At 41.1% G+C, this 17,249-nt stretch overlaps 1 protein-coding gene across 4 annotated transcripts in view; it reads left to right on the top strand.

Annotated features, from left to right (window-relative positions):
• Positions 1-17,249, top strand: part of PRDM4 (PR/SET domain 4) — a 780,070-nt gene that overhangs the window by 533,015 nt on the left and 229,806 nt on the right. For all 4 annotated transcript variants that reach the window (XM_044088574.1, XM_044088573.1, XM_044088575.1 and 1 more), the window contains one exon: positions 789-916. In XM_044088574.1, the coding sequence (XP_043944509.1) occupies positions 789-916 (128 nt within the window). The remainder of the gene's footprint in view (positions 1-788; positions 917-17,249) is intronic.

Genomic DNA, 17,249 nt, shown 5'->3' on the forward strand with positions numbered 1-17,249 from the left:
TTAACAAAGCATTTTCATTTGTATTGTGGCCAATTTTTTTCTTGGTGGATAAGCAAGGTATGTAAATTTCCCTTTTTATTGTAAAACAGTTACTCAAGTGTTTGTACTTCACTTTCTACTTTCTTTAACAGTGTTACTATGAGATGAATGCTCATATGGCATTGTCTGTTAATTTTATTCTAAAATTGTTTAATGGATCCAGATTCAAGAGTAAATGTGAGTTATTGCTGTTTTCTTAAAAGTGTTGCATCACAAACAGTTTTAAATTTGAGTTTGTACTCTATAGTGCAACAGTGTATTGCTGTTTTACGTACTTATTTGCTTCAGATCTTAGTCTTTCCCTTTGAAATAGAGTTAAACAACTCTTGCTAATGTTGGTTAGAGTAAACAGGGATTATTCCAATGCTGCAGTCATTTTGTCATTAGATAAACTAGAGTCTGTAATTCTTATTACAATTACTTAACAAAATGTCTACTACAGTTTACTCTGTTTGTCTTCTTGGCCAGCCATTCCCAGTTGAAATGCTGTGTTAATTGCCTGGGTAACCACTGTGTGGTGAGACTAGTGCTGTTTGTGTTCTAGCCTCCCATGTAGGAAGAGAGAATAATAATCTGGTGTACATGTGGCTGTCCTGCAGCGTCATTCATGATTTGACAACATACCCATCTTGATTGTGCAAATTTTGAAATATGTAATGGTTAGTGGCATTTCTTTGAAGCTTTGTCATTGTTAGTGTGGAAAAAGGCACAGTTCACTTCACTGTTTTGTTTTTTATTTTTCTGTCAAGGCACGTGGAGGAACAGAACCTAGTAGCATACCCACAGAATGGAAAAATTTTCTTCTGCACATCAAAAGAAATTCCAGTAGATCAAGAGCTCCTTTTCTACTACAGCAGGGATTATGCTCGACAGTTGGGTAAGAAGGACATTTGTTAGGGATTCAGCTTTTCGGAAGGGCAGAGTTGATGCGTATAACGTAGGAACAAGCAGATCTGATGATGTTCTTCGTGTTTCACTGTTGCAGTCATTACATTTGGGTAATCTGCTGGCAGGTTGCCCTCAGTCGGTCTGATTAACAAAGTCTTGGGTCCTGCGTCAGTTGCTGTCCCTTCTTCCATGACATCAGGTCGTCAGGGGTATAAAACATGCAGCTGACGCCATTACATCAGTCTTTCTTGCCGTGCGGTGCCTGAAGCAGAAACAGTTCACAAGTGCCGGTCGGCCAACTCCTGAAATTTTTCGTTTTCGAGTTTCAGAACCAAAGTCTTCAACTAAAAGCTAAGTACCCTGTTGGGGAAACTTTTTCTTGCTCCGTACCAGTGTCAGTAAAAGTTAATAATTGCATTACTTGTGGGAAGCAAATACCTCATAAGGATTTTCATTTGTACTGTATTCCTTGCGTAGACCCTGACCACAACGTACCTTGCTGTCGGTTTTGTGCTAAATTTAATCAACGCACTATTAAACGTCAGTATATTTTTGCTTCTGAATATTTTGGCTCACGATTTAATTATCTAGAAATGTCATCTGTTAGCAATCCGACTACCGGAATACCTAAAAAACACAAAGAAAAAGACAGAGACAGACCGCTGAGGTCCAAAACTGACGACACTTCTCCTAAGCCAGTCACCAGTTCACCAAATCTCAGTGAGGGGCTTTCGCAGCCCCTGAAACCCACTACTTCTGATTCGCAGGCCTCTACTGAGACCCATTAGAAGTCCGATATGCCGAGAGATGCTTCAGTTGTGGAACCCACGAAGCCGCTGTGCAGGCACCTCTTCTGAGGGTGTTTTCAGGCCTACAGATTTATATATTAGACCGATGCCATCTTCAAAACTAAGGCCAAAATCTAAATCTGTCTAAAAAACTGACGCCTGGGCCACATGTGCAGGCCTCTATGCCTAAAAAACAAATGATCAAAATAGCTGAAAATTTAGTTACTCTGATCAGGGGTAGCCAACCCCCTCCTTCTAAGAGGCCTAGGCAAGACACTGATTATGAATCTTCTGAAAAGGATTCTATTTCTTCTGACTCTTCTAATGAACAGGATTTGTCTATACCTACTTATGAGGACTGTGATGCAGAAGATTCCATTTCTTCTGCTTCTCTCCCTGAGGAGTTTTCATTTGGGGAAACCTTACATACCTTAAGGGAACATTTCCACTGGGAAAGTCAGGATTTCTCTGAATCTAAAAAGGGACTTAGAGATTTTCTTTTTCTTCCTCAACATAGGCCTTTGGCTATACCTCCCGTTTTAGACATTGTTGATGATGTTTTTTCAGAATCTAGTATGGCCCCTGATTCTCTGCCTCCAGTTCCTTGTAAGCCAGACAGATACTACAGGGTTCCTGACTCCCACAAATTCCTTTGCAAAAATCTTATTGCAGATCCTGAAACCATTTCTCAGGGTCCCAAGGTCATTAAGGCCTCTATTGCTAAAAATCCTACCCCTTCTGATAGAGATTCAAGGGCGCTAGATAGATGGGGTAAAAAGATTTACACTTCTGCAACCTTGGCAATCAGGGCTTTAGACTGTCAGTTTCATATGCTTAAATATCAGCAGCATATCATGTGACTCCTTAAACAAAAAATTATGTTAATTTCTGACTGTGTGAAAAATAAAGATTTACAGGATTTATTGCATTCAGCTGAACAAGTTGGAAAACATACTTTGCAATGTGGTTTTGATTCTTTAGAAGCCTGTTGCAGGGCTGCTGTAACTGGGTCTGTGCTAAGAAGGTATGCTTGGCTCAAAGACCAAACTCTGCCTGATCATGTTAAAGGAAAATTGATGGATGCTCCTTTGCAATAGGACCGTCTCTTTGGTAGTAAGGCTGAAGAAGTTTTAAAAAAGATGGAAGATAAATCTAAATCTGTACAAACTGTAAAATACTTCTTACAAGTGCAACCTCCAAGATTTAGTAGGCACTGGCCTACTAAGAACTAGTCCTTTCCCGTTCCTTCGAGAGCCACTCATGACAAACCCAGACATTCCAAAGGCTCCAGGTTTCAGTCACAAGGGATTTTTAAAACAAAACAATGGGGAGCCTCCACCTCTAAATCTGGAAACAACAAGGCACCACCCTATGGTAAACAGTCTCAATGACTTCCCTCTACATTCACCAAGCACTTACTTTTCAGCCGCCCCTTTGGGGGGAAAACTGGCACTTCATGCACAAAACTGGCAACTCATAACCCAGGACAAATGGGTTTTAAATATAGTATCCCAGGGATACAGATTTCATTTCCACATGTTGCCAATCCCAAATGGATGGCCAAACCTGTCCCCAAATCAGTGGGCAGAGGCCCAGAAACAAGTTATGTCCCTCATGAACATGGGTGCTATTCAACCAGTACCAGAAGAGGAAAAGGGACAAGGTTTCTATTCAAGACTTTTCCTGGTACCCAGAAAAGACAAATTATGGTGTCCAATTCTGGACTTATCTGCTCTAAACACATTTCTGGACATTCCAAAATTCAAGATGCTGACTCTTCAACAGTTGCTTCCTATGCTAGGCAAAGATGCCTGGTTGATAACTATCTAGACTTAAAAGTTACTTACCTGCATATCCCAATCAGGGAATCTTGCAGAAGATACCTCCGCTTCAAAGCAGGCTACTTGCATTACCAGTTCTCTTCACTGCCCTTTGGCTTATCTACTGCGCCCAGGGTCTTCACAATGTGCCTGGCTACTGTAATTGCATTTTGCAGGCAAAGAAATATTCAGATATATCCATACCTGGATGACTGTCTAATTCAGGCAGAAAACAAGGACATTCTTCTAAAGCATCTGGCAGTTGTAAAAAGGGTTCTAACTTGTCTAGGGTACACCATAAACGAAAAAGAAATCACAACTGGTACCCTCTCAAAAAATTACATTCCTTGGTGCAAGCTTGAATACAGCTGCCCAGATGGCTTACCTTATGCCAGAAAAGCAAATTCAGTTGGTGACTTACTTCAAACAGGTGGCCACAAAAACCCTGCTATCTGCAAGACAAATTCTGCAGGCCTTGGGGTTCATGGCCTCCTGCATTCTTCTAATTCCATATGCAAGACTGCATATGAGGAAACTTCAGTGGCACTTAAAAAGTTTATGGTGTCAACATTGTCACAGCCTGGAAACAATGATTCCTGTCATACCTTGCCTGCAACTAGAGTTCCTATGGTGGGCAGAGGCCTGCCACCAAAACAAGGGACTGTCATTCACTGCACCCCTGCTGCCCAAATCCTAACTACAGACGCATTAGACTATGCTTGGTGGGGGGGGGGGGGCTCATCTGGCAGGGAAGTGAATTCAGGGCAAATGGAGCCCAAATCAAATGCACCTTCATATCAATCAGAAAGAGATGCTAGCTGTACAGAATGCACTGACAGCCTTCAAAGACGACCTTCATCCAGGGGAGTTAATGATGAAGACACAACACCACAGTTATGTGGAACATAAACAAGCAAGGGGGCACTCACTCCTTCCCCCTATTCAGACTAGCCATGGCATTGTGGAACACAGCCTTGACCTACCAAATACAACTACAAGCTCAGTTCCTGCCAGGAAAGCTGAATACTCTGGCAGACGAACTAAACATAAATCTCTTAAACCCACACAAATGGAAACTGGAACCACGGATTTTCAACATGTTGACACACAAATGGGGGAGTCCAGACATAGATCTTTTTGCCTCACCCCAGACCTTTCAGTTGGACAAATTTTGCACAAGAATCCATCACAAAAAAGCTTGGAAAATGGATGCTCTGTCATTCAGCTGGAAAAACCTTTCAGTCTATGCTTTTCCCCCTCTGCTCTCCAAAGTTCTACTAAAAGTCAGACAAGACAAACCAAAAAGGATTCTGATTGCTCCAGACTGGCCTCGCCAACACTGGTCCCCACTCCTGTGCAATGTGTCACACCTTCCACCGTGGCACCTGCCTCAGACACCTTACTTACTGTCTCAGCAGAACAACCTAATTCTGCACACTCAGCTCCAAACTTTGAATCTTGCAGCATGGCTAATCACCTAAATTCACCCTTAGCATCCCTTAGCAAACCTGTGATGGATGTCATTTTGGAGGCAAGAAGGCCTAGTACTAGAAAATCTTATGCCAAATGGAAAAGATTCTATGCCAGGAACCAATCACAAGGAATAAGCACAGCAGTGCCCAATATTCCTCAGATTTTACAATACTTAACTGAGATGCTTAACAAGGGCCTATCCTTTTCTTCCATAAAAATCCATACTTCTGCCATTTCAGCTCATTACAACACAGAACCTCCTCTCTTCTGTTATCCTCTGCTAAAGCAGTATCTCAGAGGGGCCAAAACCTTAAGACCTCCCAGAAGAGCTCCAACCCCTGCCTGGGACCTCAATTTTGTATTGGAAAAACTCACTCTCCCTCCTTTCGAGCCAGCTGCTACTGCAGACTTAAAATTTCTGTCCTGGAAAACAGCATTCCTTTTAGCAGTCACTTCAGCTAGAAGGATTTCTGAATTACAGGCTCTTATGTCAGTGGAGCCTTTCATTATTTTTCATGCGGACAGGATGTCTCAGGACCAATCCATCCTTCATGCCTAAGATGATGTCCAGTGTGGCTCGTAATCAGACCATTCATTTGCCAACTTTCTTTCCCAATCCACAGAACAAGGGGGAGCGGATTCTGCATTCATTGGATGTACACAGACAACTTAGATTTTACTTAAACAGGACAAAATCTCTAAGAAAATATGAATAACTGTTGGTGGCATTTGCTGCAGGGACAGAGGGAAAGGCTATTTCAAAGCAGACTATTTCAAAATGGATAAGTCATTGTATTCGTTTCTGCTATATGCACCATGGTAAAACTATCCCCCAGGGAATCAGATCTCATTCCACCAGGGCTGCATCTACTTCTACAGCCTTTCTCAGAGGTGTTCCTACCAGAGACATTCCAGAAGCTGCTACCCGGAGCTCAGTTCATATGTTCACCAAACATTACCATTTACCTATCTTCTTTAAATCCAGGGCTGGCTTTGCCACTGCTGTCCTTCAAGGCCTTATAGCTGGTCCTAATGCTGTATAAATCCATCCTCCCAACCATAGCTTTGGGAATCTACCCAAATGTAATGGCTGCAACAGTGAAACACGAAGAACACAGTACAGTTGTGTACACTTATCACAAATGTAGATGTTCGAGTGTATTCACTGTTGCAGTCCTGGTTACCCACCCTCCAGCCCCTGTTGTTTCTCTAACTATACCTCTACTCTCTTTTACTATGCTTAAAAGCCTTTTTGGTGTATTTGCTTTTGTTTGAAGGTGTATATTTTTTGTGTGTTTTAAATTATGTATATATATATATATATATATATATATATATATATATAACTGGAAAACTTCTGAACTGGAAAAAAGACGAGGGAGCCAGTAATAAGCTTTCGTCCCTTTAATAGTAGGTAGGACTTCTTCAGACAAATGATACACAAATACAGTGAGATCAAGTAATGTAGTAAGGCATTCCTATGAAAGGCGGTAACAAACAAATCTAAACCATAGAAAAACAGCAATGTAACAATTAGACCAGTAAAAAAGCAATAAAAAGAATGTCAATCAAGTGTGAGTGAGGCAGTAATTGAATATGAAAAGTGCCAATCAAGTAATGATAATGGTAACTAGTGTTTCCACCTTAAAGCACATTTGACATTCAAGCTCTCATTAAGCCCAGGTGGAGAATCAGCATTTAATTTAAGCTGCCACATTAGTTCCTTGACTTCTAAAAGGTTATTAACATCACCAAAAAATAAATCTAATTTATGTAAGACTAGAAATTTAAAGCCAGTGAAAGTGGTACAAGTTGAACTATGTTTGGCTAGTGCATTTCTGGTGTCATTATTCCTGATAGCAGCTAAATGCTCTCTGATTCTGGTGGACAGTATTCTGGTGGTTTTGCCAACATAAAAAGCTGGACAAGAAACACAAATAGCGGCATATACTACATTGCTGGATTTGCAGTCAAAATGATTAGAGAAATGTACTGTAAAATTACAGTGTTTAAATGTGAAGGTGTTTCCTACAAAAATATGTGGACAAGCTACACAAAGACCGCAGGAGAACATTCCAGGGATCGTGGAAAGAGGTAAGCATGGATCTACTAAAAATCTATCATCCCTATTTTCAAATGAGAATCTAAGAGACCTGGTCTTTTTATGCAAAAAAATGGGAGATGTACCAAGCTTATTGTGAACCTCCTGACTATTAGTTAAAATGTCCCAGTTATATATATATATATATATATATATATATATATATATATATATACACATACATATACATATACATATATGGGAACACTACTATATCTCGAACTTTTGAAATCTCGAATTTCAAAAGTTCGAGACCATGTAGCCGAAACCGCACATTACCGAAAGACCAGAAGCACGAAATTTAAAATCCCGATGGTAAGGGATTTTGAGTTAGCGCTTCTGGTGTTGCGGTTCAGGTAAGTATGTGTGTGTAAGTGTGTTCGTGAGGGGCTTTAGTGTTTGTGTGTGTGTGAGGGACTATAATGTGTGGGTGTGAGTTTGCCTTGTGTGTATGTCTGTGCGATCTCGGAGTTGGAATATTAAAGTCGGGGGGCTGTGGGGGGCAGGGGGCGAAGCCCCCCTGCTTATCTTTAGTGTAGGGTGGTTTGTTTGGTTATGGGGGGAGGCTGTGTATGTGTTTGTGTGTGTGCTGTATGTATGTAGTACTTTCGTGATTTTGAATTTCGCGCTTTTAACATGTCGGTAATGTGGGGTTTAGGGATTCTGGTCTCGGTATTGTGGGCTTCGGGATTGTGTTAATTCGGTATTAAGTAGTGATTCCATATATATATATATATCCCCATTTGGGGGGCACCTGACATCTGGGGCAAGAAAAACTGATGTAATCGTGTCAGCTACATGTTTTATACCTTGACAACCTGACGTCATGGAAGAAGTGACAGCAACCGACGCAGGACCCAAGACTTTGTTAATCAGGCCGACTGAGGGCAACCTGCCAGCAGATTACCCAAATGTAATGACTGAAACAGTGAATACACTTGAACATCTACATGTATGGTAAGTGTACAGAACTGTACTTTGTCTTTTCATCTAATTCAACATGTGGATTGTTGCATCTGGCTCGATCCAACCATGGTGTCTTATCCCAAAGCTTTGGATCTTGGAGCTCTGACTTCTCCTCACCCACAATGTCCTACCTGAACTACCTTCGATTTCATTTGATGCCTGTGTAAACCAGATATATGGATCAAGAGCTCCATCATTATTCACGATAAGTGAATGCTTTTTTTTCCCCCTCCTCTTCTAAAAAGTTTTTGATAGATCAACTAACTATTAGATAAGATTAGGACTTATTGGAATCTTTTATATATGGATAGGTGCATTCGTTACAGCCTTTTATGATAGTTTTTGTGTGTGTGTGTGCGCGCGTTTATACAGAAAAGTTTAGCATACTTGTCTATTAGTAACTTTTTCTTTTTAGATAAATTAAGTTATATAGTTGAAGTACAAAACTTGTGGGCATAAAGTGTCCCCCCCCCCCCAAGACCTACATTCACAGTGTGTGTGCAATGCTTGGGATCTTCTCATTTACAAGTTTCGTGCTTACCCTTAAAAAGCATAGAGAGAAGTTGATTTTGAAAGGCCTTTTTCTACAGACATGGTCCAAAATGTCTTTGGGACCCGAAGGCATCCTTCTGTAAACCTTCCTTTGAAAAGAAGAGGGATAAAGAAAAGGAGAGAGCCAAAGAGAAAGAGAGTGAAAGAAAAAAGGAAAAAGTCAAAACAAAATTGAAAGGCAAGAGACCTGTGGATTGCCTGGAGGAGGGGTCTCTTAAAAACACAGGTATTATAGGTCTGGCACCTAAAGCATCGAGACAGTCTGATATGAATATTGGTGGGATCCATACTCCTCCAAGAGTTGTCCTTCACTCTGTCACCGATAAGTCCCAGGCTTCATTCTCCCATTTTCCAAAAGGTGTCTTTGAAGCCTGCATCGATGGCCTCATCCTCTAGATCTGGCCGATCTACTAAGATCCTCACGGAATTCGACGCCCACTGAATGATGAGATTTTTGAGGACATTGATTCAGCTGGGAGTCCTCACAGCTCCATCCCTGAGGAAAGGTCCAGAATCAGTCCCTTCCACCCGATTGCTCAGTCTTCTGAGCTTCCTACACCATCTCCATTCCCAGAGTTGGTGTACATCGGATCCAGTCTTCCTGCGGTACTCGCTTCAGAGTTGACAGCTCTGGAGACTTCAACTTCAACATATTCCCTCACTCAGTCAACTCGGATGCTTTCAGGTTGTGTAGAGTCCCTGACCAGAGCATCGGAGTTGGGCCCTAACGGTAGAGTCAACCCTGAGGTTTTCAGAGTAATCACTGTCGCAGAAGGCTTCAGCACTTGACAGCTCAGTTCCAAGGTCCTGCTCGGGGCTTTCAGCCATTTATTTGAGAGAGCTTCTGACATAACTAATTTGGGTGGTTCTTCTTCAGTTCCATTGCTGAGTCAGCTTTCGAGGTTGTGGAGAGGACCTTGGCTGGACTAAGACAAATGGTATGTGCTCAGAGTTCATATCCATCCAGACTCCCTCTGAAGACTGTGCCCTCCTCCTCGCATTGTTGTAGACAGGGGCAGACAGAGCCCTTAGGCTTTAAGAGTATTCAGTATAAGTTCCACATCCAATTCTGATGTGTCCCCCAGGGGCACACTGTCTCTAGATGCAGCTTTCTGCATCAAGCACAATTCCCCTTAAGAGCACATGGGGAACATGGTAAGTCCAGGGCTGGTTTCTCCGTCTTTCTCCAGATCCCCAGTAAGACTTCCCACTGGCACAGCTATAGAGTCGCGACCTCAGCTGAGTGTCTAAGCCAAGACCTCCAGCACCCTTTCTGTTCAACCAATGCTTTGTGTCCCCGCCCAAGTACCTGACACCCACATTCTTTGAGGTTTGATTTACAGACACACACACACACACCTGGGAAAGGCTGACACAGGTTGACTAGCTATGCACCCTTCTGCCCAGACTTTAAGGTAGTAATGGCTGCCACCAGCTACCTTAAGGCTCTTCCAAGGGTACCCAGTATACTGAGTGAAATTAATATTAATACAAATGGTAGCTTGACCAAGAGCAAGCCTGTTAGGAGAGGTCCACACAGTGTCACCAAATAAATAAGCAAAAACTTTCCAAACTTAAATATCTCTACAAAGGTCTGACACGATGAAAGGTTTAAATATATTTAATAATAAATAATAAAAGAACAAGACAATACTAAATATCTGTTCATAGTGACATCAGAGTTCAAAATCACAGGAAATATTTAAAATAACTTTGAAGGACAGACTAAAGAAAAACAATATCTAAACTAAGCTTCACTATATTCCTGACTGGATCTAAGAGAATTGCTATTCCCTACTTACTTAATAAAGCAAGGCAGATGATGTGGTTAGTGGTTCTTCTTCTTATTGTTAGGCCGAAGACAGAATACAGAATGCTCAGTGTCACTTAGAGAATTCTCAAAATATCTACAATATTACTTCTGGATGGCTTGCAGAATGGCATCACATCTGACTTCCAGTTCCCATGCAACCCCCCATTGCTGGAAGCTGGCAGGATTTAGTACCTACCTGTAAAAATACACAAGGGCTTTTGTTCAGATCTATGTCAGGTGCTGGAAGTCATAAAACAATTTCATACCTCCATTCTTCTAGAGTAGTAATTAATGCAACCCAAAAAAAAAATACAGAAAGCTTCCTAATACAGACTTTGTGTCTCTGGCTGCATTGAAACCTGTGAGATAGCATCTGTATGGCCTAGCCTGTAAAGTGATTTAATTTCAGATATATTTTAAAGATTGCTAGAATGTGGTTAACCTTCCAGTTTCCTCTGTGTATGGCCTAGCCTGTAAAGTGATTTAATTTCAGATATATTTTAAAGATTTCTAGAATGAGGTTAACCTTCCAGTTTCCTCTGTTAAAGCATACATTAAAACAGCACAGTAGTGCATGTACATTTCGCTCCAGTAGGGCACGCTATGGATACATTTCAAATTCAAGGACTTTACAGATACCTTTTCAACATAAACATCTGTACAAATCAGTTACGCAGAGAATGGACCCTTTGAATCACCAGGATTTTCTTTTATCAATCAACTTAATACAGCATATAGACATGTAGATGTAACACTCATAGACCTATTACTAGACAGTCAGGTAACACTTGCTGAGTTAAACTATATGCAACAAGAAAGCCCACGTACCCCTACTTTCTTCGGTATACTTAAGATCCATAACTCTACCATTGATTGCTCTTTAAGGCCCATAGTGGATGCCAAGGCATCGAAGACATTTTCTATGGCTAAGTATATAGACTTAAACCTGAAGGATTTATTAAAGCAATTCCCACATATATTACAGGACTCATGGGACTGTCTTAAGAAAATTCAACAGGATATGTACAACAAACATCTTATAACATCTTATATTTGCCACAGTTGATGTCCGTGACTTATTTACAGTTATTCCACATGAGGAGGGTATCAGTATGTTTTATGATTTTCTTTGCAAGCATTCTGGTTTTACACATTCCAGAATATTGATGTTCAGACAGTTATGGATATGATACTTAATAATAACTTCATTCTCTTTGAGGGGCAGTATTTTAAACAAAAGGTAGGGCTGGCCATGGGGGCATCATGTGCTCCCCTATTTAGTAATATTGTCCTAGCTGAATGGGAAACTTCCAAGATTTTTACATCCAAATTATTTAAACACTGTAAATTCTATGGACGTTATTTGGATGACATCCTTATTTTATGGGGAGGGACTCTGGAGTTATTGCCTGAATTCTTTGAATTCTTAAATAAAAGTACACATTTTCTACAGTTCACAATGGACATTAATGACGGCAGTATACACTTCTTAGACATCACTGTCAGGAAGGATAAAGTCAATCACAGGTTTACCTCCACATTTTACAGGAAGCCAACCTACTCCAATACATTGTAGCACTTTTCCAGTGCTCACCCAATGCACCAATAGATATCTTTGGTCAAGGGGCAGGGAGTTAGGTTGGCAAGGATGGTCAGTGAAGAGGAATTCTTTCTAAAGGAAATAGGAATTTTAGAGAATATGCTACTAGGAAGAGGGTATCCCATACATTCTAGAACCCATACTTCAGGAAGTCATCACAAAGAGAAAGCAAGGCCATTTTTTACCCATATTAGGGGGGTACATAACAATAGCAATGGTAGGGTAGACATACCACACATTACCAAGAATTATTTTCAACACTCTATGGTTCTTACTTTTTGGTAAGATCAAAGAAATTTTAAATCACAACTGGGTACTTATTGACATGGAACAACAATTTAAAAATAAATTAGGTGACTGTCCGGTAGTAGTATATAAGAAAGACAAGTAAATAAAAAACTTGCTTGAAACTAATGTAACCAATGTGAATAAAGGCAAGATGGTAAAATGTGGACATTGTAATCAATGCCCATGCATTTTGGAGAATGAGTCTCTATATATTAGGGGGTTTGGTAGGGTAGTCCTGAAGCAAAGGCTTAATTGTCAAAGTAGATGTCTAATATATATAGCGATTTGCCAACAGTGCTATAGTTTCTATGTAGGGAAAACTATTAATAGCCTCAATAAGCGAGTTTACCAACATTTATATGACATTAAAAAGAACAATCTTAACAATGCGTTATACAAGCACATAAAAGAACACCCTTGTCATCAATTTAAATTCAGTGCCCTTGAACAGATAGGAAACAGCGATGGGGGGGGGGGTCCTTCTGACATTTCTTTTAAGAGTACCGAGAATTAATGTGGCAGCTTAAGTGCAATGCAACATACCCCCCTGGGCTTAATGAAACTGTTTCCATTTCCAGCTGTCTCAAGTTAAAAGCTGAATTTCATATATAAATAAAAATGTAATTTTATTAAGGAAATTTTATGCTAATAGATTGTGAAAGAATTAGGAGGTTATATATTATTTATTTCTGAGAATTTGATTATTAGCTTTGTACAGGTTTTTATATGTTTTATCATCTCAGTTTGCACAACACAGCTGTCTGTTCCAAAAGCTGCTTTCAATGTTATGTATAGAAAATGATGTTTTTTCCTGCTGCTAGTATTATAGGGAATTTATCATTAATTTCAGTTTTTTAATAATATGAACATACACCTTTTAAAATTAATTGTTTAATTAGTGTAAGTCATGTGACAAAAGTGTATATTTAACAAGTGGTTCAGTGTGCTTTTTTGTATTCTGAAGAAGTCCATACTGACAGCTGATGAAAGCGCTTAATAAAAGTTTCTGTCTGTAAGCCATATTGCTCTTTCTTATTTTATTTATTCAGTTTATTGTTGTTTTGTTCGTGTTCTCATACCTAGATATTTTATATATGTGCCCTCCCAGTTTGTCTCTTTTTGATCTAAGTTTCATAGTAACATTTTTATTCACTAACAGTGCCTGAGTTTTGTTGTGATTGAATTTTAGACTAGAGATGTTTGCAAAGAAGTCTAGATTATGTAATAGGTGATCTATTGAATTTTCAGTATCATTAGAAGTTATTATTAGGTTATCGACCAACAGTTGTATCTTGGGGGATAATTTGTTTGACACTTTATATCTTTTAACGTTGTCATTATTTCTAACATAATTTCCAAGAGGCTCGATAGCCAGGGAAAAGGGTAATGGGGAGAGGGGGCACACGCTGTTTAGTACCTCTTAATATTTCGAGTGGGCTAGATAAATAAGATCCAATCTTTACATAGGCTATGGAGTTTTCATATAGTTTTTTAATTAATCATTCAACCCACCCCTGCACCTCATATTACAGATTTATGAGAGTATTTGTGCATCACAAATTAGGGAGACTTTTTTGAAAAATACCACATTTATTAATAATCTCACTGATAATGAACAAAGTCTATTGTCTAACATTGTGGGCAACAAAAATATCATGTTAATGAAACCTGACAAGGGGGGAGGTTTGGTAGCTATGGATCATGAGGTCTATACCCAAAAAATGCTTTTACATCTGTATAGTGATACCTACGAAGAAACTTCTATCAATCAACTTAATGTAGCATATAGACATAACACTCATAGACCTATTACTTGACAATCAAATAACACTTGCTGAGTTAAACTATATGCAACAAGAAAGCCCACGTACCCCTACTTTCTTCGGTATACCTAAGATCCATAAGTCTACCACTGATCCCCCCTCAAGGCCCATAGTGGATGCCAAGGCATCGAAGACATTCTCTATGGCAAAGTATATAGACTTAAACCTGAAGGATTTAATAAAGCAATTCCCACATATATTACAGGACTCATGGTACTGTCTTAAGAAAATTCAACAGGATATGTACAACGAACATCTTATATTTGCCACAGTTGATGTCCGTGACTTATTTACAGTTATTCCACATGAGGAGGGTATCGGTATGTTTTATGAATTTCTATGCAAGCATTCTGGTTTTACACATTCCAGAATATTGATGTTCCAAACAGTTATGGATATGATACTTAATAATAACTTCATTCTCTTTGAGGGGCAATATTTTAAACAAAAGATAGGGCTGGCCATGGGGGCATCATGTGCTCCCCTATTTGCTAATATTGTCCTAGCTGAATGGGAAACTTCCAAGATTTTTGCATCCAAACTATTTAAACACTGTAAATTCTATGGACGGTATTTGGATGACATCCTTATTTTATGGGCAGGGACTCTGGAGTTGTTACATGAATTCTTAAATAAAAGTACACATTTTCTACAGTTCACAATGGACATTAATGATGACAGTATACACATCTGATATTATTATCCTCATTCATTCCTTACGCACGGGTAAGCTGGCCATATTCCAAGCTTGCGTCAGCTTCAAACTCTTGAGCTAAACTCTTACCCACAGTCCCCCTCTCCCTGTTACCTTAGATTTGTTTGCCGTGTTGCCATTCGGTCGTGTCAAGCTGCTTCTCTTGAGCTAAGTACAGTTATTTGTTGTTTATTAGTCATTTATATTACTTTTCTGTCAGAAAAGTTTCTATTTCATTGTCTCTTACCCTATCGCATCTAGCAACCGTATTTTCTTCAGGTTTTTCTTCTCTTTTCGCTACCTTTTACTGCGAGGTATTTTTCCCTTACCATCGTTGGTAATCTTTCCCTTTTTTTCATACCTTCGGGTATTCTTTTGTACCATTGCTGGTCCCCTCTTCTGCTATCTAATTTGCTATCATGGCAGATAAGAAAGGTAGTCCGAGGTTTAAACGGTGTTCTGATTGTGGACACAAACTACCTACTTCTGATGCACACTCTTTGTGTGTTTATTGTTTGGGGGCGTCCCACTTATCTGTTGACCCGCCCTGTACTATCTGTGAAAACTTTTCAAATAGGACTTTGTTGGAAAGGAAGAACAAGCTGTTGCTGAAGGGACTTCTTAAATCTCCCTTTTCAAAGGATATTTCTGGGTCGGAGGTCTCAACCCCTCCTAGATCCCATAAGAAAATCTTGGATGTTCCTACCAAAGCTAAATCTTTGCCTTCATCCTCAGCTGGGGACTCCCGCCAACCTAAACCTAAAAAGGCTAAAGTTTCGGCTCCGGAGCTCACTCAGTCAGCCCCAGTGCTTTTGGTGCCTAGACCTTCGGCTCCATTAGTAATCTTGGCTCCATCCTCTCCTGCACCCTTCACTATATCGGGACCATGGGGCTCCTCGGTTCAGACTATTACCACTGTATCGACACCGACAGACCTTGACCACGGCTCCGACAACTTTCTCGGAACCGACGCCTTTATTGTTGACTCCAGTTTTATCGGTTCCAGCCTCAGTACCGACAACCACTTCTGCACCGATCCCTGTGTCTGTGCAGACCATGACCTCGGCACCGATGACTTCTTTGGTGCAGACACCTGTAGTCCAGTCTCTCTTGGCACTATTGTTCTCGGTGCGGACTGGTGAGATGGGCACTGAATTTGCCACGTCTGTGGACAGGCATGTTTCTCCCTCAGTCTCCGTGAGGTCCACTAGAAGCCTTTCTGAACACAATGTGTTGCATCTTGTGGATCAGGTGCTCTTGGCCAGAGGTATCCCACCCCCAGGAACTATCCTTCCTTGGGAGGTGATCACCCGTCTCCAAAGACCCCTTCTTATTCTCCTCCTTTATTGCCTATGAAGTCCATGGATATAGCACAGTCTTCCCCTTCTGCGGTTCCCTTTATGGATCTCACTAAGGAACCGCATTTGCCTTTGCGGCAGGAAGGTTTTGCTACGACCCAGGATGTCACTTGTGACACGCATAATTTGCTGCTCCACAGCATCCAGGGACTCTGGGCCGGCATGCTGAGCCACTTAGGGGAGGGGTGACCCCTGCCCTAGACATTCACTCCTCTTCAGGTGGACCAGCCTTCCAACTGATGGAGAAGGCTTTCACTGCTGCTGGCGATACTGGACTGTCTATCCCTCTGCCCTCCTCTGGTACACTGGTTTCACAAGTCGCACCGAGCGGACACTGGGTGCAAGGGCCTTAGGACATATTCCCACAGGAAACCCTTTTTCCATTGTCTTCCCCAACTTCTCCTGCTGAAGACATCCACCAGAAACGTTCATGTAAGAGGAAGCACATGGACTCTACAGAGGAGTCTCTCACTGAAGACACAGATTTTGATGAGGGGGAAGGATCCCCTCGGTCACCCTCTGAGGTATCCTTTGGTGATATCCTTGAAATCCTGAAACAGAGAGGTGACTGGCAGTCCTCTAATCTGACCTCTGAGGAATCTGTGTTCCTGCAGGCCTTTCGCGCCCAGCCCCATACCTCCTGGGTTACTCCACCTGCCGATGAACTTGTCTGGCTTATCGTGCAGTGTGCTTGGAAGGCTCCTGACACCGTCGAAGCTATTCCCCGGAGGCCAGATAAGATTTTGTCCCCTTCTGCTACAGATCCCCATTGGTCAGATAGTCTTCCTGTGGATGCTTTGGTGGTGGCGGCCGCAACAAAAAAGGATCGGCAGAAGAAGAAAGCCAGACTGTCCATCCGCCTAACAAAGAGTCCCGGGCCATGGACAGGATAGGGAAGCGCACCTTTGCATCAGCGACCTTTACTATCAGGTCCCTAAATTATATGGCACACTTTACCAGGCTTCAACGGGATTTGATTTCTGAGCTCTCTGAAACCTTGGCTGGGGCCATGTCTGATGAGGTCCATGACAAAGTGGCCTCTCAGC

This window comes from Protopterus annectens, chromosome 11.part0, assembly GCF_019279795.1.
Source record: "Protopterus annectens isolate FY-2018-M chromosome 11.part0, PAN1.0, whole genome shotgun sequence".
Lineage (NCBI taxonomy): Eukaryota > Metazoa > Chordata > Ceratodontiformes > Protopteridae > Protopterus > Protopterus annectens.